General features: G+C 37.0%; 7 protein-coding genes, 1 long non-coding RNA gene and 1 pseudogene across 8 annotated transcripts; 5 read left to right on the top strand and 4 right to left on the bottom strand.

Annotated features, from left to right (window-relative positions):
* LOC104744439 (cytochrome P450 89A9-like) lies at nt 1,660-3,690 on the top strand. The gene is made up of 2 exons (XM_010465495.2): nt 1,660-2,973; nt 3,196-3,690. The coding sequence occupies exons 1-2, from the start codon at nt 1,773-1,775 to the stop codon at nt 3,531-3,533; spliced, it is 1,539 nt and encodes a 512-aa protein (XP_010463797.1). The 5' UTR covers nt 1,660-1,772; the 3' UTR covers nt 3,534-3,690.
* On the top strand, nt 3,702-5,452 carry LOC104744438 (putative uncharacterized protein DDB_G0271606). The gene is made up of 2 exons (XM_010465494.2): nt 3,702-4,224; nt 4,657-5,452. Exons 1-2 carry the CDS (start codon nt 3,770-3,772, stop codon nt 5,279-5,281), a joined length of 1,080 nt encoding a protein of 359 aa, XP_010463796.1. The 5' UTR covers nt 3,702-3,769; the 3' UTR covers nt 5,282-5,452.
* On the top strand, nt 6,972-9,235 carry LOC104744437 (DELLA protein RGL2-like). Its single transcript, XM_010465493.2, has one exon. It carries the CDS (start codon nt 7,308-7,310, stop codon nt 8,967-8,969), a length of 1,662 nt encoding a protein of 553 aa, XP_010463795.1. The 5' UTR covers nt 6,972-7,307; the 3' UTR covers nt 8,970-9,235.
* On the bottom strand, nt 9,760-12,858 carry LOC104744436 (U-box domain-containing protein 7-like). Its single transcript, XM_010465492.2, has 2 exons — nt 12,305-12,858; nt 9,760-10,817 (listed from the first exon to the last, which is right to left on the bottom strand). The coding sequence occupies exons 1-2, from the start codon at nt 12,721-12,723 to the stop codon at nt 10,004-10,006; spliced, it is 1,233 nt and encodes a 410-aa protein (XP_010463794.1). The 5' UTR covers nt 12,724-12,858; the 3' UTR covers nt 9,760-10,003.
* LOC104744435 lies at nt 10,825-12,006 on the top strand. Its single transcript, XR_760638.2, has 2 exons — nt 10,825-11,427; nt 11,559-12,006. It is a non-coding gene; the product is annotated as an uncharacterized LOC104744435 (long non-coding RNA).
* Nucleotides 14,979-15,568, bottom strand: LOC104744434 (probable calcium-binding protein CML28). The gene has a single exon (XM_010465491.2). It carries the CDS (start codon nt 15,456-15,458, stop codon nt 15,207-15,209), a length of 252 nt encoding a protein of 83 aa, XP_010463793.1. The 5' UTR covers nt 15,459-15,568; the 3' UTR covers nt 14,979-15,206.
* Nucleotides 16,027-17,514, bottom strand: LOC104744433 (mitochondrial inner membrane protease ATP23-like). Its single transcript, XM_010465490.2, has 5 exons — nt 17,287-17,514; nt 16,947-17,068; nt 16,694-16,831; nt 16,516-16,599; nt 16,027-16,426 (listed from the first exon to the last, which is right to left on the bottom strand). Exons 1-5 carry the CDS (start codon nt 17,390-17,392, stop codon nt 16,292-16,294), a joined length of 585 nt encoding a protein of 194 aa, XP_010463792.1. The 5' UTR covers nt 17,393-17,514; the 3' UTR covers nt 16,027-16,291.
* On the top strand, nt 19,362-20,247 carry LOC104744432 (probable calcium-binding protein CML34). The gene has a single exon (XM_010465489.2). The coding sequence runs from the start codon at nt 19,418-19,420 to the stop codon at nt 19,811-19,813; it is 396 nt and encodes a 131-aa protein (XP_010463791.1). The 5' UTR covers nt 19,362-19,417; the 3' UTR covers nt 19,814-20,247.
* The window catches only part of LOC104744431, a 9,930-nt pseudogene continuing 8,287 nt past the window's right edge, over nt 20,370-22,012 (bottom strand).

Raw genomic sequence — 22,012 nt, 5'->3', positions numbered from 1 at the left:
TTTATAATTGGGTATGAAAATTGAATTTTATTTGAGTATAGATAAAAATTGGCACCAGAGTTTGTACATATATAAATTGGCACTTTTAACATTATACCGGTCGGAAATGGCCCTTTTCCCCGAAATAACAATAACGTACTTAGCCGAATGGGCTTAAACTAAACCATAAAGATATTATTATGTTGGGCCTAAATATATCAAACAATCCATTTCTTAACCAAAGGACAAATCCTTGTTGACTTCTTCTTGTTTGTTTCTTCTCGTCACCGACTCACATTTCTCTTCTTTTGTTCTTCATTCCTTTTTCAATAATTTCATTATTTTCTTTTCCAGGTTTGAACGAATCACAACACAATGGAATATATATATCATGCGCCACATGATAATAGACTGTCTAAACCAAATTATGGGGACATTGTTATCAACGACTAAAACATGATTAAAAATTAAAATTAAATGAAAAAATAATGAAAAAGCAAGCCAAAATTTTGAATGAAGACACTTACGATGTAACTGAAAAAGTGTTAAGCTCTGGGTTTCATTACACGACTGAAAGAAAACAAAAACTAGAAAGCAGCAACGTACACGCTACAGTTTACATTGTTGTCAGTCGTCGTCAATTCCCTTTCTTTGGGATAATATCTATCTAGTTAATCAGACTCAGGACAAAATACAAGGTCTGATTGGTAATGTAGCCAAAGTTGTACATAAAAGCTGTAAGCTGAAGCTGTAACCTTTTACGAAATAGTGCAAAGCTGTAAGGAAGAGCTGTAGGTGAAAGCTGTACAAAAAACTGAGAGTAGAGCTTTTAATAAAGTTTTTGGTAAAGTTTTTGTGATTGGTAAAAAATCAAAGCGGTACCACTTGTAATATTTTGTGTATGTTTACCAATCAGTACCACAAAAATAGTGACAGTTAAATCGATCCTTTTTCCATTTTAAAAAGGTCCGAGGATACGAAGCAGTGTGTACGCTCATACACTATTTTGAGATTTATATCAAGCTTTTAAATTTGCATCTATTCTTAATTAGATTATTTGATTAATCTATTTTAATTTTAATTTTTGTACCCAAATTAAAGATTTAACGAAAAAATGAACTGTGTAGTACTCTTCTTTATTTTATGATTATACAAAGTTTGGGTTCTTCTAATTTCTATATAACTATAGTGTTTCTTTCTTTGATTAATTTTTGAACGTAAAAAATCTATCACAAATGAGAAGGTGATATCATCAAGATTTCATGATAGGAAAGATAGTAGGGTGATTTTATAAAATGTTCTACTTTTTTGCTAAATATGATTCAACTTATAGATAATAAATAAAGTGTTTTATGTTTTTATAAATATTTTTGTATGATGTTTAATATATTTATGAAGAGATTTTTTTTGTTATAATTTGACACCGGTTTTAAAATATGTATAAGTTGAATGCCAAGAGAAACGTTTAAGCTATGTATGACATATGTATGTCTTTGATTTAAAAAAAAGAAAAAAGAAAAAAAAAAAAAATTTCACCTTGTATTTTTCCAATTTCTGTTTGATATACACCACAAACTAGGCAGGCAGGTTGGGTGGACAAAACTTACAAGTGTACAGAGACATGCACGATAAAGTCATACGATCAGTTACATCAATGGTGTAAGATTATGCAAAGAAAAATATAATGCGAACAAAAGAGTTTTCGTTAACTCTCTATATATATATTTAGAAATCATACCTTTTAATTATTGAAACACTATATACGCTTTAATTTGAAGCAAGAGGGAGCAACGATGGAGATCATCACTATCATATTCCTCATCATCTCCTCTCTCACCTTCTCCATCTTCCTCAAACGCATCTTCTTCTCACCAACCCACAAACTCCCACCGGGACCGCCTCGTTATCCGGTCGTCGGAAACATCACCTGGCTTAAGAAAAACAGCTTCTCCGATTTCCAAGGCGTTCTCCGTGACTTAGCCTCACGTCACGGACCAATCATAACACTCCATGTAGGCTCCAAACCTTCCATATGGGTCACCGACAGATCACTCGCTCACCAAGCCCTTGTCCAAAACGGCGCCGTTTTCTCCGACCGTCCTCTGGCTCTCCCCACCACCAAAGTCATCACAAGCAACCAACATGACATCCACTCTTCCGTCTACGGCTCTCTCTGGAGAACCCTCCGCCGCAACCTCACCTCCGAAATCCTCCAGCCGGCGCGGGTGAAAGCACACGCGCCGTCGAGGAAGTGGTCACTCGAGATTCTCGTTGATCTGTTCGAAACAGAGCAGAGAGAGAAAGGGCATGTCTCCGATGCTTTAGACCACCTCCGTCACGCCATGTTTTATCTACTGGCTCTGATGTGTTTCGGCGAGAAGCTGAGAAGAGAAGAGATCAGAGAGATCGAAGAAGCTCAGTACACGATGCTTATGAGCTACACCAAGTTCAGCGTCCTCAACATCTTCCCAAGCGTAACCAAGTTCTTGCTCCGGGGAAAGTGGAAAGAGTTCTTAGAACTAAGGAAGTCTCAGGAGGACGTCATACTCCGATACGTGAACGCGAGGAGCAAAGAAAACACCGGAGATGTTCTCTGTTACGTCGATACGCTACTGAAACTAGAGATTCCGACGGAGGAGGAAGGAGAAGGAGAGAAGAAGAATAAGAGGAAGCTGAGTGAATCAGAGATCGTGAGTCTATGCTCAGAATTTCTAAACGCAGCTACGGATCCCACGGCAACGGAGATGCAGTGGATTATGGCGATCATGGTGAAGTATCCAGAGATACAGAGGAAGGTATACGAGGAAATGAAGAGCGTCTTGGCCGGAGAAGCAGATGATCGAGAAGAGATCAAAGAAGAGGATTTAGGGAAGATGAGTTATCTCAAAGCTGTGATCTTGGAGTGTTTAAGAAGATACCCTCCTGGTCACTACTTGTCTTACCATAAGGTCACACACGACACCGTTTTGGGTGGATTCCTCGTTCCACGCCAAGGTAAACATTACTATACTGTATACTAATATATCATCCGTATGCACTAATTTTGGAATGATTAGTAGTATTAGTATAGTAAGAGATGATTTTAGGTTAGTCATATTTTTGTATCATCATCATTTAAGTTTTTTTTTAGAGATGATATGGTTGTTGAAACTCTTATATGTAACAAATACCCCATGTGGTCCAACATGTAATTAATATTTTTTTGTGTGGGAGTAGGTACAATAAACTTCATGGTAGGAGAAATGGGTCGGGACCCGAAAATATGGGAGGATCCTCTAATGTTCAAGCCCGAAAGATTTCTAGAGAACGGGGAAGCATATGATTTCGATATGACCGGAACTCGCGAGATCAAGATGATGCCGTTTGGAGCGGGACGAAGGATGTGTCCCGGTTACGCCCTTTCGTTGCTTCACCTAGAGTACTATGTGGCCAATTTGGTTTGGAAATACGAGTGGAAATGTGTGGTAGGTGAAGAAGTTGATATGTCCGAGAAGCAACAGTTCATTACAATGGTCATGAAAAACCCTTTCAAGGCAAATATCTATCCTAGATGAGAAAGTGATGTTGTATTTTATCACACCAAAAAAAAAAAAAAAAAGCTTAATGGGCTTATTTGTCATATATTTAGTAAAAGGGCTTGTCTCATGTGTGTTGTTAAAACATGTTGGGCCTTTAATGGGCTTTGATATAAATATCAAATAGTTTATCCGATTGTCATGGCGGAGAAGTAGTAAGAACAGTTTTTTGCAACACAGAAAGAACCCTAAAAATTCGAAATTTACGGGAGAGAATGGAGGAATCGAAGCAGCAGCAGCAGCTGCAAGAACAACAACATCAGCTCCTTCTTCAAATGCAGCAACAACAACAACTGCAACATCGTCAACAACAGCTCTTTCTGATGCAGCATTTGCAGAAACAGCAGCAGCAGCAACAGGCGACGATGTCGAGGTTTCCGATGAACATCGACCCTCATCTCCGTCCTCCCGGGTTAATCCAGAACCGACCCGTTAACCCGTTTCTTCAGAACACTAACCCTACTCCTAATTTGAATCAACAAGGCAACAACTTTCATCAACTCCAACAGCAGCAGCAGATGATGATGATGCAGCAGCAGCAACAACAACAACAGAAATTGATGCGTCCTTCGAATCAATCGGAGATGCAATTTGCTTACCAGGACGCTTGGCGTGTCTGCCATCCCGATTTCAAGCGACCTTTCGCTTCTCTCGAAGACGCTTGTGAAAGGTTCGTCTGATTCATAATTGAAATTGATTTATGGGTTCTTTGAAATTTCTGAGTTTAGTGATTTTCTGAGTTATTGATCTCTCTGGTTGTTGTTGTTGTTAGCTTTAAAGATTCATCTTTTATCATAAAGGCCAATGCTTTATTAATGGAGTTCTTCAACCTTTTTATTTTTCTTGGGATTGCAGAAAATTTTTCTATTTTTAATACCCTGTGGCTGTGATATTTGTGTCTGTTGTTGATCTATATTAGCTTTGGTGGGTCTGCATTAGAGATCTTCTGGTTCTCATTGGTGCATTTTATGATATGTTTATTATTATTCTCTTGCTTAATATAATGTGGAATCTTTTATGAGGTTTTGTTACATCTTCAGGGTTCTTCTTCTGAGTCTAGTTTACAATATCTCTTTTGTTTATTTTACCATCTCTGTTGCAGATTGTTACCTTATCACGTCGTAGCAGATTACGAAGCAGAGGAAGAGGAGGCTAAGATCCTTGAATCAGACCAAACAAGCAAGACGCTACCTCTTTGTCAGCTATGGGATAACAACATTGCAGCCAAATTTGAAGAATTCAAGGCTACGTTTGAGGAACAAACCCAAGCTTTCAACAAAATAACTCAGAAGAGAAGCGATGGAGAAGCTAGAGCTGAGGAAAGGCTGATGATTGAACAACTTATGCTGCAGGACGAGAGAAAAGCATGTATTGAGCTGAAATCGGAGCTGGATATGGAGATGAAAGCTCAGGAGGCGAGGTTAAGAATGGCGGCTTTGGCACAAGCGAGGGCAGCAGAGTCGCAACAATCTCATGCTGAGATGATGATGGCTCGTAACCCGTTGAGAGCTAATGCGATTGGGAACCATGGAGAACAAGGGCGTAACATGAATCCTAATGAGATGATGATGCTGATGAACGGATGGGGGAATAACAATAACAATAGCAATATCCAGAGAGAGGAGAAGGAACCTTTGGAAGAAGATTTCTTGAATGATGAAGAAAATGAAAATGGTGAACAGGAGAACTGGCGACGAAGTGGGGACTTTGATTTGAATCTTCGGTAAAAGGGGGATAAAAACCAATAATTTTCTTTTTTTGTTTAGTGGTCCAAAGACTCAGTTTGATGAGGTAGTTTAAACTTGAAAGGTAGGAGTGAATAAGGTGAAAGAAAAATAACAATGGTCAAGTGTTTTTTTTAGGTGGACTAATTAATTCTGGCGTGACTAATGCTACTAGTATGGTTCCTTACCTCTCGCGTTAGCTGAGACAAACGGTGGTTGATGATCCATTGGAATTAAAAGTAACAAAATAATGTAAACCACAAAAGCAAAAACAGGCAAATTTAGACACAAGTTACAATCAAATGACTAAAAATGGGAAAGCATGCACCATGTGACTCCCTAAACACATCAACGAATATCATTTTTCTTCGTAGCAGCGACTGGGACCATACAATAATAAAACAATCCCCACAACTTTGTTTTTAAATATTCCAAAAGGATCTTTTACGATTTCCAAAATAATTCGAAAAAAAAACCCTTAATTATTATGCATGCTGATGTGTGTATTACATTGACCTGCTGATGGATATATGACATAAATTTATGTTGTGGACGTTTCGTAGGCTATGTCTTCCTCTACGTGGCACATGAAAGGTAGCTCATGTGTCCGCCTCAGTGACTTTGAGCCGTAGTTTTATCTCAATGAAATAATGCATAACTACAAACAAATTTGTTTATTTTTATTATAATATGAAAATATAATTATTATCGCCAAAAACTTTAGCATTTTGGTAAATTAGAGAGTAATGGTTGAATCATATTATGTAATTTGGTTACTATACTTGTCTTGTAGATGCTCGAGTTTAATTAGAATCTCTTAATACTGATCGTATGACACCTGACAGTGCAGTATCTACTGAAAACATGCATAGGATTCTTGCTTCCATGTATTGTCGAACTTTTAAATTCTGTCATACCATCCTGGCTCCGATTTAAAACTGTTACGGTGTAGAACGAACGTGCGTATGATCTATCAAATTATGGATGAACTTATTTATTTAAAGTCACGGAATGAGTAGGAGTTAGAACTATCCATAAGTAGGAAAATGGATTAAAGAGGAATAGGATTCTCACAGTAATCTATCAAATTTTAAATTGTTGAACTTCTACTATTGTCACTAGAAAAAGATCTCATATGGCAATTGTCTAGTCCGGTCAAACAACTATTGTAAAGATAAATATATATCCTCCACAGAAGGAAAATACAAACTTTGAAAAAGGCATACATATTGATTGAATGCCATTATCTTAACACGCATTTGGTTCCGTTTCGGTTTAAGAACAACGAAGTCGTAAGCAAGAATATGACGATATTTAATGCCATTTAATAAACAATTAAGTCGTAATCATAATCGTATAGAAGGATTAAGACTATGACAGTGTTATTAAAAGAAAGTTTTATACTTCAGAACTTAAAAAAAATCTTACCAACAAATATGAAGAAAGCATGCAAGTCTACAACCTCAAAGTAAAGTTTCACTAGCAAAACTACTAAACAGATTAATTTATTAAAAACTAGCTAATTTCACAACCAATAGGCTGTTAATAACACAAGTTTTTATCAAAAAAAAAGAAAGAAAAAACGAGTAAAAAATCTTGAAGTTAGATAAAAGAAAGAGAGAGAGAGAAGAACAGATGCCAAACTATAGTGGCATGCTCTGAATCTTATCTCTTAAACACACTTCACAGATCACTTCTCTAATTGGACCTCTCTCTTTCACACTCTCCCTCGTGTTTATTACATATTGTTCCTCTCAGAATCTCCCTTTCTTTCCACAAAATTTGTCTCTAACCAAATCACAAAAAAATGACCCACAAATTTATTATTTATCCCTTTTTTTTTTTCAAATCCCCATTAATAAAAAAACCTTACCAACCCATGAAGTAAAGTAAACTCCTTTCTTCTACTTATATCTAAACTCATCTCTTTTGTCTCTTTTTTCTTTGTTTCAACTATATCATCATCACTTCATCAGTCTCTCTTTTAACTCATCGATCACAAGAAAGTAGCTAGTAGTAAAGGAAGAAGATGAAGAGAGGACATGGCGAAACGTGGGACCCACCACCACCTTCTCGTGAAGGTCCTTCAATGGTGGATAAGAAGATGGCTGCTGCTGATGACAACAACAACAACAACAGCAACAACATGGACGATGAGCTTCTTGCTGTTCTTGGCTACAAGGTTCGATCTTCTGAGATGGCTGAAGTTGCACAGAAGCTTGAGCAGCTCGAGATGGTCCTGTCTAACGACGATGTAGGCAGCTCTACTCTCTTGAACGACACTGTTCATTACAACCCATCTGATCTCTCTAACTGGGTCGAGAGCATGCTCTCCGAACTTAACAACCCGGCTTCTTCGGATCTTGACCCGACGACCGGTGGTTGTGTTGTGGATAGATCCGAATACGATCTCAGAGCAATTCCGGGTCTCTCTGCGTTTCCAAAGCAGGAAGAAGAAGAAGTCTTTGACGTAGAAGAAGAAGCTAGCAGCAAGAGGATCCGACTCGGATCCTACTGCGAGTCTACGGGTGAGTCAACTCGTCCCGTGGTGCTCGTTGACTCTCAAGAGACCGGAGTCAGACTCGTCCACGCGCTAGTGGCGTGCGCTGAGGCGATTCAGCAGGATAATCTCACCTTAGCCGACGCGCTAGTGAAACGCGTGGGAACACTCGCTGCTTCTCAAGCCGGAGCTATGGGAAAAGTCGCTACTTATTTCGCACAAGCCTTGGCTCGCCGTATCTACCGTGGCTACACGGCGGACACGGACGTCTCATTCGACGACGTTCTTCAGATGCACTTCTACGAGTCTTGCCCTTACCTAAAATTCGCTCACTTCACGGCGAACCAAGCCATACTCGAAGCTGTCGCGACGTCGCGTAGAGTACACGTCATCGATTTAGGGCTTAACCAAGGGATGCAATGGCCTGCTTTGATGCAAGCTTTAGCTCTCCGACCCGGCGGACCTCCGTTGTTTCGTCTCACCGGAGTCGGACCACCGCAGAAGGAGAATTCGGATTCGCTTCAACAGTTAGGTTGGAGATTAGCTCAGTTCGCTCAGAACTTAGGCGTCGAGTTCGAATTCAAAGGCTTAGCCGCTGAGAGTTTATCGGATCTTGAACCCGAGATGTTCGAAACCCGACCCGAATCTGAAACCTTAGTGGTTAATTCTGTTTTTGAGCTCCACCGGTTATTAGCTCGATCCGGTTCAATAGAAAAGCTTCTCGGTACGGTTAAGGCTATTAAACCGAGTATCGTAACGGTGGTTGAGCAAGAAGCGAACCACAACGGAGTCGTATTCCTCGATAGGTTCAACGAAGCGCTTCATTACTACTCGAGCCTTTTCGACTCGCTCGAGGATAGCTACAGCTTACCGAGTCAAGACCGAGCTATGTCAGAGGTGTATTTAGGGAGACAGATACTCAACGTTGTTGCGGCGGAAGGAACCGATCGGGTCGAGCGACACGAGACGTTGCCACAGTGGACGAACCGGATGAAGACAGGTGGATTTGACCCGGTTCATCTCGGATCTAGCGGGTTTAAACAAGCGAGCATACTTTTATCGGTTTTTGCTGCGGGAGATGGATACAGAGTTGAAGAAAAAGATGGTTGCCTTATGCTTGGGTGGCAGACGAGACCACTCATCACAACCTCGGCTTGGAAACTCGCCGGAGCGGCCGAGTCGCGGCGGTAGAGAGATGATTAAACCGGGGAAAGTAGTAATAAATGTTTTAAGAGAAGAATTAGGGAAAGAGACCGTGACTTTCTTAGTTATGTTTTTTTACTTTTTAACCCCGAAGTTTTTTGTGTGTTTAACTGTTCTGTCTAAAAGTTCACAACTTTTTATCTTTTTGGACGTTGTGCGTATCTTTGAGAGTTAAGAGAATTGAGTAAAAAATCTTTGTATCGTAGCTCGAGCTTATAGTAGTTTTCAATAAATGGAAGGATAACGATTCTGTATGTTTTTTTTTTAAGTTTACTTCAATCCAATATTAAATAGTAAATGATTGTGTGATATTTTTCAATTTTGGACAGTTTCGTTGATAACATGGGAAGAGTGAACGTGAGCGTCTCTGAAAAGGCGGATCCAAAACGTACTTTCAGTTTCAAGGACTGATGTCAGTCTTTTTATTTTTTGTTTCCAAAACATTAAAAGAACAAACAGATTGTTCGATTCTTCTCTCTCTATTTACTTTTAGTATGGGTTTGATGAGGTAAGATGGATGTGCAGTTGATCTTGGTGTACGTAATCAACTTTTAAAGACATGCAAGGTGAAAATTTATTAATGAGATCATAAGCCTCAAAATTCAATGGTCTTCTACAAAAGAGTTGGTGGATCTGAATTTTAGTTATGAAGCTAATTCTGTAATTCAATCTAGAAGGATAGTCAAAAAGATATCTTTCTTCGTGTGGGTATTTTGGTCGGATAAGTTCGGTTTATTATATAATGAACACTCCAATGCCATTATGATATCAGTGAAACTTTTTAAAAGTAAAAGCGTTTGTATATATAGTAGTAATGTACACACAAAATGACTTTAAATCACAGAAAGCTTTTTTATTATGAACACTTTTGAGTAAAAAAAAAGAAAAAAAAACCAGTCACTAAGAACCAAAACGCCGGCAACTGGACTGGCATATATCAATCTTCACCACCCTTATCCGGTCAAACCACAGTAAATACTTGGAAAGAAACCTCGGGATTGCGGTTTTGGGGATCACAGGTTTTAAGGACGGACAAGAGTAGAAGCACGTTCTTGTAGATGTCTCAAGCTTTTTTCCATGCTAACTTGCACCATTTCAGCTAGCATCTTCTTTGCTTTACCTGATTGATCATCTCCGTCTATATGAGAGATTAAGCTTGACACTATGTTTTCTATTGTATCGGGTTGAACCTCTGATCTAGGGCTTTCCGAGTCCCTAAGCAAACACAGAAGTCTTTGAGCTTTAGTCCGAGACTTCGATGTCCCTTGAACCGTGAGCTCAAGCAGTCCCGGTATCACACCTTCTCTAAGAATTGGCTCTCTGTATTTACTTCTATCGCTTTGGCACAGCGTTAAAAGCACGCCAACCGCGTGTTCCCGTGCTTGTAATGACCCGTTTTCAAGAACTTCCACGACCGCTAAAACTCCACCTTCGTTAGAAATCAACCCTGATCTCGGCTCCTCGCCAGAAACCATCAAGGATTCTATCAGAGAACAACATTTCTCAGATGTTTTCGATGACTTTTTACTTGACTTGAGAAGATTCAGTATCGGTGAGAGTGGTTTAGTGGATAGGATCATGCTTAGGTTATCGGGGAGCGTAGAGAGGTTGGAAAGGGCCATAACTGCATCAGCTTTGGCTTGTGGGCTTCCATGTTTAATGACATTGACTAATAAAGGAATCACGCCATTAGCTCCAATGATGGGTTTGTTGTTTGCTGACGCGGAGAGAGTGAGCAAAGATGCAGAAGCATACTCTTGAAGTGTTGGGCTATTTGATTGTAAGAAGTTGATGATTGGCTCTAAAGCACCAGCCTCAATTATACTCACTTTATTCCTGAAGATTAGAAAAATCAACAACAAAAACTTAGAATAATAGTCTCAGAGGAGAATAGTCTTGAAGACAATGACACATACATATGTTTCTTAGCAAATAGGCAAAAATCAATCTTTCTTTCTCTAAGACTTTAACTCTGCATTCAATTTAAAAAAGTCATAGGAATGGTAACCAAGGGAAATAGAGTTGTAGCCACAAACCTAACAACCTCTTAGGAAAACCAAGCCGACCTAATTAATTAATGTTTATGGGACACCAAACTAAAAGTAGGAAAGATATTTTTAATGAAAACTATATACGAGAGGAAAAGTGAAGGAAAAAGAAAGGCTTGGGGTCTAGTATCTTTTACTTTGCTTGCTCCATCTCTCCTCTCCTCTCCACTAGATGGATCCCATTAATAAAAAGAAAGTGATGATCTCAGAGTTTAGACTAAAAGAGAAATTGACTACAAAGTCGTTTGCGTATAAACTAAGAAAGATTCAGTAGCCATACACCAAAAAAACTCAAGTCTGGTAAAGCAGGGGCCTACAGATGCAGAAAGAGCTAATAAATTAAGCTGTGCAAACTTATTTCATACCTGCCCCCAAAGCAAAGAGTTAGTTACTTTCAGGTGATTTCCATCTTAAAAAAACTTAAATCATCCCCTGTTTTATCTAATAGTTTGACACAAATTTAAAAGCCCTTCTTGGATAAAATTTTTTTTTGATGCATCATGTTATTGTCCTCTCTTTCTAATGGAAGCAAGCAAAATAGGATGTGGAATTTGCGGCGGGTTTAGGTAGAGAATTAAAGAAAGATTCTTGTTCTAGTGTTATCTTACAACTTGATTCTTTGCTTTGCTATTGGAATGTCAAGACTTAAGGGTAAAAAAGAAAAGGTAACATGACTCATATAGCTTTTAGATCAATCAAAATTTCCATCTACAAGTAGAGAAACCAATCAAACCTCACCAAACATGAACGATTAAACAAAAGAAAAAGAAAAAAAGTCAGAATTCTCCAGAAAACCGCATAAACCAAAGAATAAATATTAAAGTAAAGGAATAAAGAAGAGTATCTATCTATCCATCCTTGTAGTAGTATACTGTGACGAACCCCTAGGCAAAATTTTGAATTCCCCCAGTAACAATAAAAAAAAAAAACCTTCAAAAGGAAGCAAAAAGGGAAACAAAAGAGGTAAAAAAAAAAAAGAAACATAGAGTATACTCCAAGCAAACAAAAAAAAGCAATAGCCAACAAAAGTTGATTGATCCACCCAATCTGATTTTTTAAACCATACAAAAATAAAGATCGAGAATTATCCATTACGCCATATCTAATCATCATAAACTTACACGAAACAGACCAAACTAATTAATCTCATGTTAATCTTAGTGGTGATTACCTAACTAATTAATTCCAAGCTAAGAAGAAATCACTAATCAAATCACTATACGAAGAAAACAGAACAAATTTTAACTTGGGGAAGAAGAAGAAGAAGAAACATACTTCTCGTCTTTGACGGCGAGGTTAAGGAGAGCAAGTAGAGCAGCCTCGTGGTGAGATTCAGGCGAATCAAATCGGAGCATCGAAACGAGAGGTTCCACGGCTTGGGAAAAGTGTCGGCGGCACCTATGAGACGTCTTTGTTAGCCGACGGATCTCTCTTGCTGCAAACAGCCTCGAATCTGAATCCTCGGATCTGATTAAACTGAGAACTCTCTGGATTGAAGCGGAGGAAGACGAAGAAACCGAAACCGACGATGAAGAAACCGCCGCCGCGGTGTGGTGGTGGTGGAGCAATTCGTGGTCTACATCTCCGCCACGTGGCGAATCGCAATCGAGGCTCGTGTCGATTGATGATACGGAGGAAGAGGAAGAAGAAGCCACGGTGGAGATTAGGCTGTTTGTTTCTCCGGCGAGGTCCATTTCACGAGAAAGAAAAAAAAAAAAGATCTGCTTAGAGAGAGAGAGAGAGACGTATGAGTAAAGGACGTTGGCCAACGGTTACATAGTACGTGTGTATTTATACTACACACGAGTGGCAATATACATATATATATATATATATATATATTTTTAGTCAAAATATTTTATTTACGGAAACTTTAGTACTCCATCCGTTTTAAAATATAAGATGTTTTAGTGAAAACACGCATATTAAGAAATAATTACTTTTAAAAAGTTTAACCAATTATAAACAAGTCGGCATAATATAAAATATAAATTTAATCTAAAAGTTGCATAGAAAGTTGGAAACCTCCTATATTATGAAACAAAAATACTTCTCTAAATATCCTATATTATGAAACGGAGGGAGTATATTTTATAAAACATAGGAAAACAATAAATCCAAATTAATAGGAGAAAATTGGGTTGAAGACTTTTTTATGGCTTCTATTTCTCTAGTTTTTTTTAACTTTTAGTTGTAAAAAGATATTTTTTTTTTGTTGGGAACAATGAATGATGTAGATGGCTCAAAGCTATTTGTGAGATTTTATTCGATTATATTAAAGTAATATGTGTTTGGTCCTCAATGTTGAGATCAATTGGTACCNCACGGTGGAGATTAGGCTGTTTGTTTCTCCGGCGAGGTCCATTTCACGAGAAAGAAAAAAAAAAAAGATCTGCTTAGAGAGAGAGAGAGAGACGTATGAGTAAAGGACGTTGGCCAACGGTTACATAGTACGTGTGTATTTATACTACACACGAGTGGCAATATACATATATATATATATATATATATATTTTTAGTCAAAATATTTTATTTACGGAAACTTTAGTACTCCATCCGTTTTAAAATATAAGATGTTTTAGTGAAAACACGCATATTAAGAAATAATTACTTTTAAAAAGTTTAACCAATTATAAACAAGTCGGCATAATATAAAATATAAATTTAATCTAAAAGTTGCATAGAAAGTTGGAAACCTCCTATATTATGAAACAAAAATACTTCTCTAAATATCCTATATTATGAAACGGAGGGAGTATATTTTATAAAACATAGGAAAACAATAAATCCAAATTAATAGGAGAAAATTGGGTTGAAGACTTTTTTATGGCTTCTATTTCTCTAGTTTTTTTTAACTTTTAGTTGTAAAAAGATATTTTTTTTTTGTTGGGAACAATGAATGATGTAGATGGCTCAAAGCTATTTGTGAGATTTTATTCGATTATATTAAAGTAATATGTGTTTGGTCCTCAATGTTGAGATCAATTGGTACCAACCATTCTTTTGTTATAAGGTCTTTATCTTATGTGTTGCTATATCTAGAAACAATAATATGAGAGGTGTTTTTGCAAATGGCAAAAAGTATATAGAAGTAAAGATGTTTAATTGATCTGTGACTGTGTAAGAGAGGTATCTACAAATATTTAAAACTATATTATCAAACTTCGCACATTTCATATGGTAAAATTTATTAAAATCTCAGAGTTAGTAAGTTCTAAATATAATTCTACTTTTTTTTTTTCNTATAAACAAGTCGGCATAATATAAAATATAAATTTAATCTAAAAGTTGCATAGAAAGTTGGAAACCTCCTATATTATGAAACAAAAATACTTCTCTAAATATCCTATATTATGAAACGGAGGGAGTATATTTTATAAAACATAGGAAAACAATAAATCCAAATTAATAGGAGAAAATTGGGTTGAAGACTTTTTTATGGCTTCTATTTCTCTAGTTTTTTTTAACTTTTAGTTGTAAAAAGATATTTTTTTTTTGTTGGGAACAATGAATGATGTAGATGGCTCAAAGCTATTTGTGAGATTTTATTCGATTATATTAAAGTAATATGTGTTTGGTCCTCAATGTTGAGATCAATTGGTACCAACCATTCTTTTGTTATAAGGTCTTTATCTTATGTGTTGCTATATCTAGAAACAATAATATGAGAGGTGTTTTTGCAAATGGCAAAAAGTATATAGAAGTAAAGATGTTTAATTGATCTGTGACTGTGTAAGAGAGGTATCTACAAATATTTAAAACTATATTATCAAACTTCGCACATTTCATATGGTAAAATTTATTAAAATCTCAGAGTTAGTAAGTTCTAAATATAATTCTACTTTTTTTTTTTCAATGGAAATGACTACATTTGGGTTTATTCGTATTCATGCTTAATCATCTCTAATGGTCTCAGTCAATAGACTTATAATTATAGACTAGAACAAAAGATCTCGAGCATTTTAAGTAACCAAGTCAAAACCGCAAAATGACAAAAACTAAAGAATGGAGAATTCTTCAATACATCGTTACAATCCGTTTGAAGAATAATCCAACACCTTTCACTCCATGAAATTAAGACATAAAGAAAAAAAAAGACATACTTAATCAAATGATTGTCATTACAAAACAAATTAAACATGATTAAATCTCACATGCACCATACTGTCAGTTAAGCTTAGAAAATCTTGGCGACGTCTTTCATAAGACCACGATTGGCACTTGCGAAATCAGAAAATTCGTCGTAAGAGATGTATCCATCACCATCGGTATCGATCTCGGCCATCATACGCTTAATGTCCTCGTGTGTGACCGATCCAAGGTTCTTGAGAGCATCTCCAAGCTCGGCCGCTGAGATTTTTCCATCTCCGTTAGCATCAAATTTCTTGAAAATACGGTCATGCTCAGCTTTTTCCGTTGCGTCAGCCATTGTTTGTAGTTTTTTTGTTCTTTTGGTCGGAAAGATTAGATGAAACCTCAAGTGTTATATAAAGAGATTTGAATGTGACTAAGCTGAGGCTATGCTTTAAATTAGGTGATTTAATGAAAACCCCGAATTTACCAATATTAGAATTTGACTTGGTCTTTCATCAACTCTCAATACAAAGTTGTTGTTTTATTCTTTTTCTTTTTGGTTGTTGTTACAACAAGAAGAAAATAGTGAAAGAAATTGATCGCCTACCATATTGACGATATAACATTTAAGTTGACATCTTGTGACATTTCTACCATTTTCAGCTCAAACTCATATAATTTAAATCCATCACTTGGATCCTAAAATTGATTGTGATTATCAATTGGAAAAAAACAAACATTGCTAACTTGTATATGCTTAAAAGAATTCATAACAATCTAATGCAAAAGTTGATCAATTAGTTTTCTTAAAAAATGATGTGTTTTTTTTACTCTGTTCTGTCCCAAAAGCATCAATTTTTGATTACACTGTTAGATTCAGAGCTTACTATTCCTCCACAGTGTGATGTTAAAATCCAAATCCATAAATCACTTTCAAGCAAAATTCACTTGAAACCAAAAGATTCTGTATTACACCTTTTCCACTGTTTCAAACAACAATGTAAAGAATACTATCTCGTTTGAACTTGGCCAAAAAGGTTGGATTGTGAGAAATACATGGGAAAAATAAAATTCAAAGGCTAAATCCAACAGTTTTTTCCGGCTTTTTATGATCTTCAAAGATGAAGTTGAACTCATAACTTTGAAGCAAAAATAAGTCTTTTGAGTGTGTAGATAGACTAATTACCTTCAAGGAGCTCTGTCAAAAGGCTTAGTGTCATTGTAACAAGTATCCCACACAGCTTCCATCGCGTCTTTAGCAGCTACTTCCGAGCAATACGGGTTTCCACGAAGCGATTTCAACACTCTTCTTTTTATACATTCCTTTTGAAAAAACCGTGAATTTGGTTAACACTAACAATGATTCAACAAGTGTTTATATGAACTAACTAATGCAACATACAGTGACTTACTTGTTCATGCCCTCTTAATTTAATGAAACCTCGCAAAAGTTCTCTCTTGAAATGACAATCACCGCTTAAATGACCTGCACGTATCTGTTCAAAGACACACAAACACAAAAACCTATCAAGAACTATGACAACAGTTTAGCGCTACATAGTAAAAGCTTTAATCTAACATTGAAATCACCTCGCTGCAAGCATGATGAGCACAATTAGTCCAATCCAAGTTCTTGGCTCGACACTCATCATAAGCATGGATCAACTCATGTATAACTACTTGGTTCACTTCATCTTGAATGGTCAGGTAGTTGCTGCAGACAGTGATCTTGAAGCAAAAAAAGGAATATAGCAAAAGATTCAGCATCAAGGTACAATCATCAAAAGAGCTCTCGAGAGCATAAAGGAAGAAGAAACATTAGAAACTGTGTGTGTGTGTTTACCCCTCTTCCTTTAGTGTAACCTCCAGCAACAGGTCCAGTACAAACAACAGCCTTAACGAAATTATCACCAACTCTACACCCAGATTTCTCCATTTGCTCCATCAGAAACTTCACAATTGGGTCTATATATTCAAAAAAAAACATTCAAACATCAGACAAAATCATAGCAAATGATACTTAAGAAACCCTATAAACCCCCACGAGTCAACTGCTTTGATTCTAAAACCTTAAACCCTAGATTGCTCTAATTCTCATGAATATCTCAAATTTTACAGAGTGAGCTAAATCAAAGAACCAATGGGATTAAGAATCGAAAAATAAAACAAAGATTTGAATATACTTCGGAAGCTTCTCTGAATCATGTCTTGGCATTCATCGATAGATTTGCCGCGTCTTGCTCCTGGGTTGAATTCCGATCCTGAATTCGGAGCTGCTGCATCTTCCATTCAATCTCCGGTTCGCTTGGAATCGGTTTTGACGGCGGTCGATTTTTTAGAAGCCGGAGTGAATCCTCGGTACGGTAAGTGGCCTCTCTCTATGGTCGGCGAGTGCGAGAGATGACGGAGAGAAACATTAGGGAAGGGTAAATATGTAAATTACATTATCAACCTTTTTTTGAAAAAAAAACGTTGGTAATTTTTTTTCTTCTAATTAATGGAAATTTTTTAATAATTTTTTTTTGTTGTCAACAATAGATCAGCTCAAAAGAGCCAATTGGTAGTAAAATCGTATGTGCTTGGCGTGCCAAAAAATCTGCCCTTACATTAGCATTTCTAGGAATTAAAGATAAAGAGAAAGAAGATAATTCCTCCCTATCAGTGTTGATGTCGTCAAGGTACGCCGAGAACGCTGGCCAGTCGGAAGAAGAAGACACCATCTTCACCAAGTCTGAGCAGTCGGTATAGAAAGCCACCTCTCCGAAGTCATGGCCGATCATGCAGCGCATCACCCAAAGCCCAAAGGAAGTCTTCAACTTCAGTATGTAATGGAGAGAGACTTCACCGGAAATTTTTGGCTCCCAAAAACAGCAACGTTGTCTGGATCGAGGTACAACACCAACCAGCACCTGCATACAAATCCCCTGCTTTCCAAGATCCATCTATAAAGCATCGATATCCAGAGAAGACCACAAGAAGGGAAACAGTAGGCCCCTAACTGGTAACTCCGAAACTACTGGAAAAGTGGGATTGGTGACTATGTTGTCCTCTATCTGAGCCTGCTGCCAGGCTGCAGCTTCACCCTCTGCTATTCTAACAATATCCTCCGGCCGCTCGGCAATATTTTCAAAGACACGTGCATTCCTTGCTTTCCAAATAAACCACAGGAGCCAAGGGAAAACCGCAACATGAGCCACATGATTCTGCTGCCCCAAGAAGTGATCAACATTTGCATATACTGATTCCGTCGGGAAGGAATTAGGGCCCACCGGCACATGTGCTAGGGCCCAAACCTGACGGGCAGGAGGACACACAAAGATGGCGTGATTTATCCCAAATCACTTAATATATACGTATGTTTAATACAGCCCAAGTTTATCTATTACATTAATATTTAAAATTAAAAAGTGTAAATAATTCTAGATAACTAAAGTGTATTTCTAGATAATACAAAATTTAATTAGATAAGTTCCACATAGATAATTAGTGGAACTTATCTAATTAAATTTTGTATTATCTAGAAACACACTTTAGTTATCTAGAATTATTTACACTTTTTAATTTTAAATATTAATGTAATAGATAAACTTGGGCTGTATTAAACATACATATATATTAAGTGATTTGGGTAAAATTTACAAATCCTATGTTATTCAATCATGAATTTTAAAAATTCTCATGAAATCTACTGTTATTGAACTACTAATTTAAAAGTCTATCTTAAAATATACTATTATTCAAAAGAGTTTGTGGATTTGGATTTTAATAATTTTTGGGAATTCTGAAGGATTTGAGAAGATTTCTTTAGTTAAAGATATAAAAATCCAAATCTCATGGTTTTAGGTAGTATTTGAAAGAATTTTACAATCATACAAACTTCCTTAAAATCATCAAATACATTTAAAATCTCACAAAAACTAAAATCCTTTGGAATATTAGATTGAATACACCCTTGATTTACATTATTTTTTTCCTTGCTTACTAACTAACATGTGTCAAACAAAATCCCATCTAATTTTTGACAAAATTTCCAAAACTTAAAAGGTTTTTAATACTATTCCAGATGGCTCAAAAACTTATACTCCATTTTAACACAACATATATGAGAGTTATTGTAAGATAAACAATGGAGTGAACAACTATTAATTACATGCAGATTGAACAAATCCAATTTCTAGGGATATAATCCAATGTAATTCATCATTAATAGGAATACATATGTGTTTTCTATAGTTTCCAAACCCTATAAATATAATTCTCAAAAACACAAAGGAGAAGAAAGTATCAAACAAAAACATATACAGTTCAAGAAAAATGTCTGCAAAACGGGTCTTCGACAAGTTCGACAAGAGCAAAGACGGTAATCTCTCGTTAGACGAGTTTCGTGAAGCGGCACTTGCTTTCTCTCCCAAAATTTCTCAGGAGGACATCGTAAAGATTTTCAACGAGATGGACGCGGATGGTAACGGCGAGCTAAACCTCGACGAGTTTACTACATGCATCGAGAAGATGTTGAAGGAAGTGTTTGATTTTTGTGATGTCGACGGTGACGGGAAGATACCGGCCAGTGAGTCCTATGTGACCATGACTAGCATCGGAAAGACATGGACCGAGGAGAGTTGTGCCGAAAAGGTTAAAGCGGTGGATGCAGATGGTGATGGCTATTTAAACTTTGACGAGTTTATGGCTTTGGTTATTGGTGACATATGAGAGAGTCAACCTAAATTGCTTGTTTAATAAGAGTATACATATGTTCTTTCCGCTTATTATATTATATCATTTACATATAACAACATGCCAAATGTGTTGGCCGTTGGGTCATTAGCCATACCGGTCTTATATATAATTATATATATTAATAAAATCCTAAATTACAGTAAATATGAATTTGTCGTCTTTCTTATAAAAATAAGCAAGAAACTAGTGGACATTGATCAAAGCTTGATCTCAATTGTATGAAAAAAAACAAAATATACAATATGTGACTATATTGATAATATGTCTATATGAGACATCTTCGAGAGGTTTGACAAGAACAAATACGGTCAGACGATCTTCTCATGGGAAGAGTTTCGTGATGCGATTCATGCTCTCTCTCTCCAGCTATTCCTTCTGACAAACTCGTTGAGATGTTCGTCCGGCTTGACACGAACGGATTTATCATATACTACTATATTAGACAAGAGTCTAAATTTAATCGACCTAAAACAATTATTTGATTTCGAACTCATTTTTGAAAGATGAGCGTTTTACGACATGGATAATCTTTTATTTGAACATTTTTACTGGATGTAAAATCCTTCAGTTATTTTCTTCTGTAAATTGTAGTGACAGACAGTTCTCTTAGTATAAATTAATGAAGAATTTGAGTATATAGAAGACATACAACAACGTTGGAGCAATGAGAGCTTTTCAGAGAATCTACCAAAAAGGCTTTTTACTTCAAGGCTTTCAATATATTTCTCCGCCAAAGAGCACTCTCTGGGTCGAACCTCAGCTCCCAAGTAGGCCAGTAATGGAGATCTTGTTTGAGAGTCAAGACTCGTGGCTTGCCGTTTAGATGAACAGTCCTAATACGCACAAACTGCCCGTGTTCTAGCTCCTATTGCAACCAAATCGACAAGCAACTATCTTAGAACAAAACTTAAAATCAGAGTAAAAGAATGATTGTAAGGGCTGCATATAACTCTTCTTCAGGTCCAAAGTAATGCAAAGTGTAACTTTTGTAAGGAACGAGACAAACCTTTGTAGCATCTGCGAATGCGTTTAGGTCAGGAGTCTTCTTCCCATTAACTTCCACGATCCACTGAAGTGCGTAGAGGCCATATCGATGTGCGGGACTTCCGTGACACCATCTGAGAACAAAATTTGTTAAAGAGAATACCAAAGAAACTGATGAATTCTAGTCGATTGAGACAAATTACTGGTACGAACGAGGTTTTATGTTAAACCAAATTGAAATTTCATATATAGCTCACAACTAGTACCTTGTGACATAGACACCATGGCCTTCCTCAGGAAGAAATCCAAGAGCACGAACCGCAGGATGGGGATCCTGAACAACGCATCCGCACCAGTTTATCACTCTTGTAGTTCCGTTCCCATCTCTTTTATCAGTTCCAACTACGAGCTCCATTTCTTGGCCCTAACAAACCAACAAGAGACTAAATAAAATACGTAGACCTTTTTTCTACAAACCACTGGTGTAAGAGGTGTTTTGATCAATCGACAGAAAGACTAAGGTGATAACAGAGAAATAAATAAATAATAATATGTCTCAAGAAACAGGAGTTAATGGTGTTACCTGTCGAAGGATTGTTAGACTGAGATTTTCATCGCTGTGGCTACCTTTATCCAGTGTTTGGCAAGCAGCTTCGATGTCACTGAAGCATGTAACTGGCATCTTATTGACTGCCAGAACCATGTCGCCTTGTTCTAGAAGGTTTTCAGCTTTTGATCCTGCCAGGCAACCTTTAACTCGCAGAACTTGACGTCTAACAGGATCTTTCTTGACTAGGATCTGTGAGAACAATCAATATAGTATATCGTTTTGAAAATGTATAATTATTGTTGACTAAGACAGTAAGCACAAAGACATATGATAAAGAATCTACTCAGAAATATAGCGCACAATATAAACAAATGGCTTACTTGGATCCATTCATCACTCAAACCAAAACTCCGAGCTTTTGAGAGCAAAGTAGGATACAGTTCAACTTCCAAAATCCGAACAAGTGGCATCGGTCTTTTGACACCATTTATGAGAAGAGCTGGTCCATTTCCACCGGTTATGATTTTTTCAAGGACTTGGCTGATTGCATATACCGGGATACCTCTGACAAACTGATGGTCTTCTGACGAAGTGGAACTATATTTAACCTGTAATCAATTCACAAGAACGTAGCATGT

The sequence above is a fragment of the Camelina sativa genome, chromosome 15, assembly GCF_000633955.1.
Source record: "Camelina sativa cultivar DH55 chromosome 15, Cs, whole genome shotgun sequence".
NCBI classification, from domain to species: domain Eukaryota; kingdom Viridiplantae; phylum Streptophyta; class Magnoliopsida; order Brassicales; family Brassicaceae; genus Camelina; species Camelina sativa.
The sequence above is the reverse complement of the archived record's forward strand: the minus strand, read 5'-3'. Positions and strand labels throughout refer to the sequence as shown.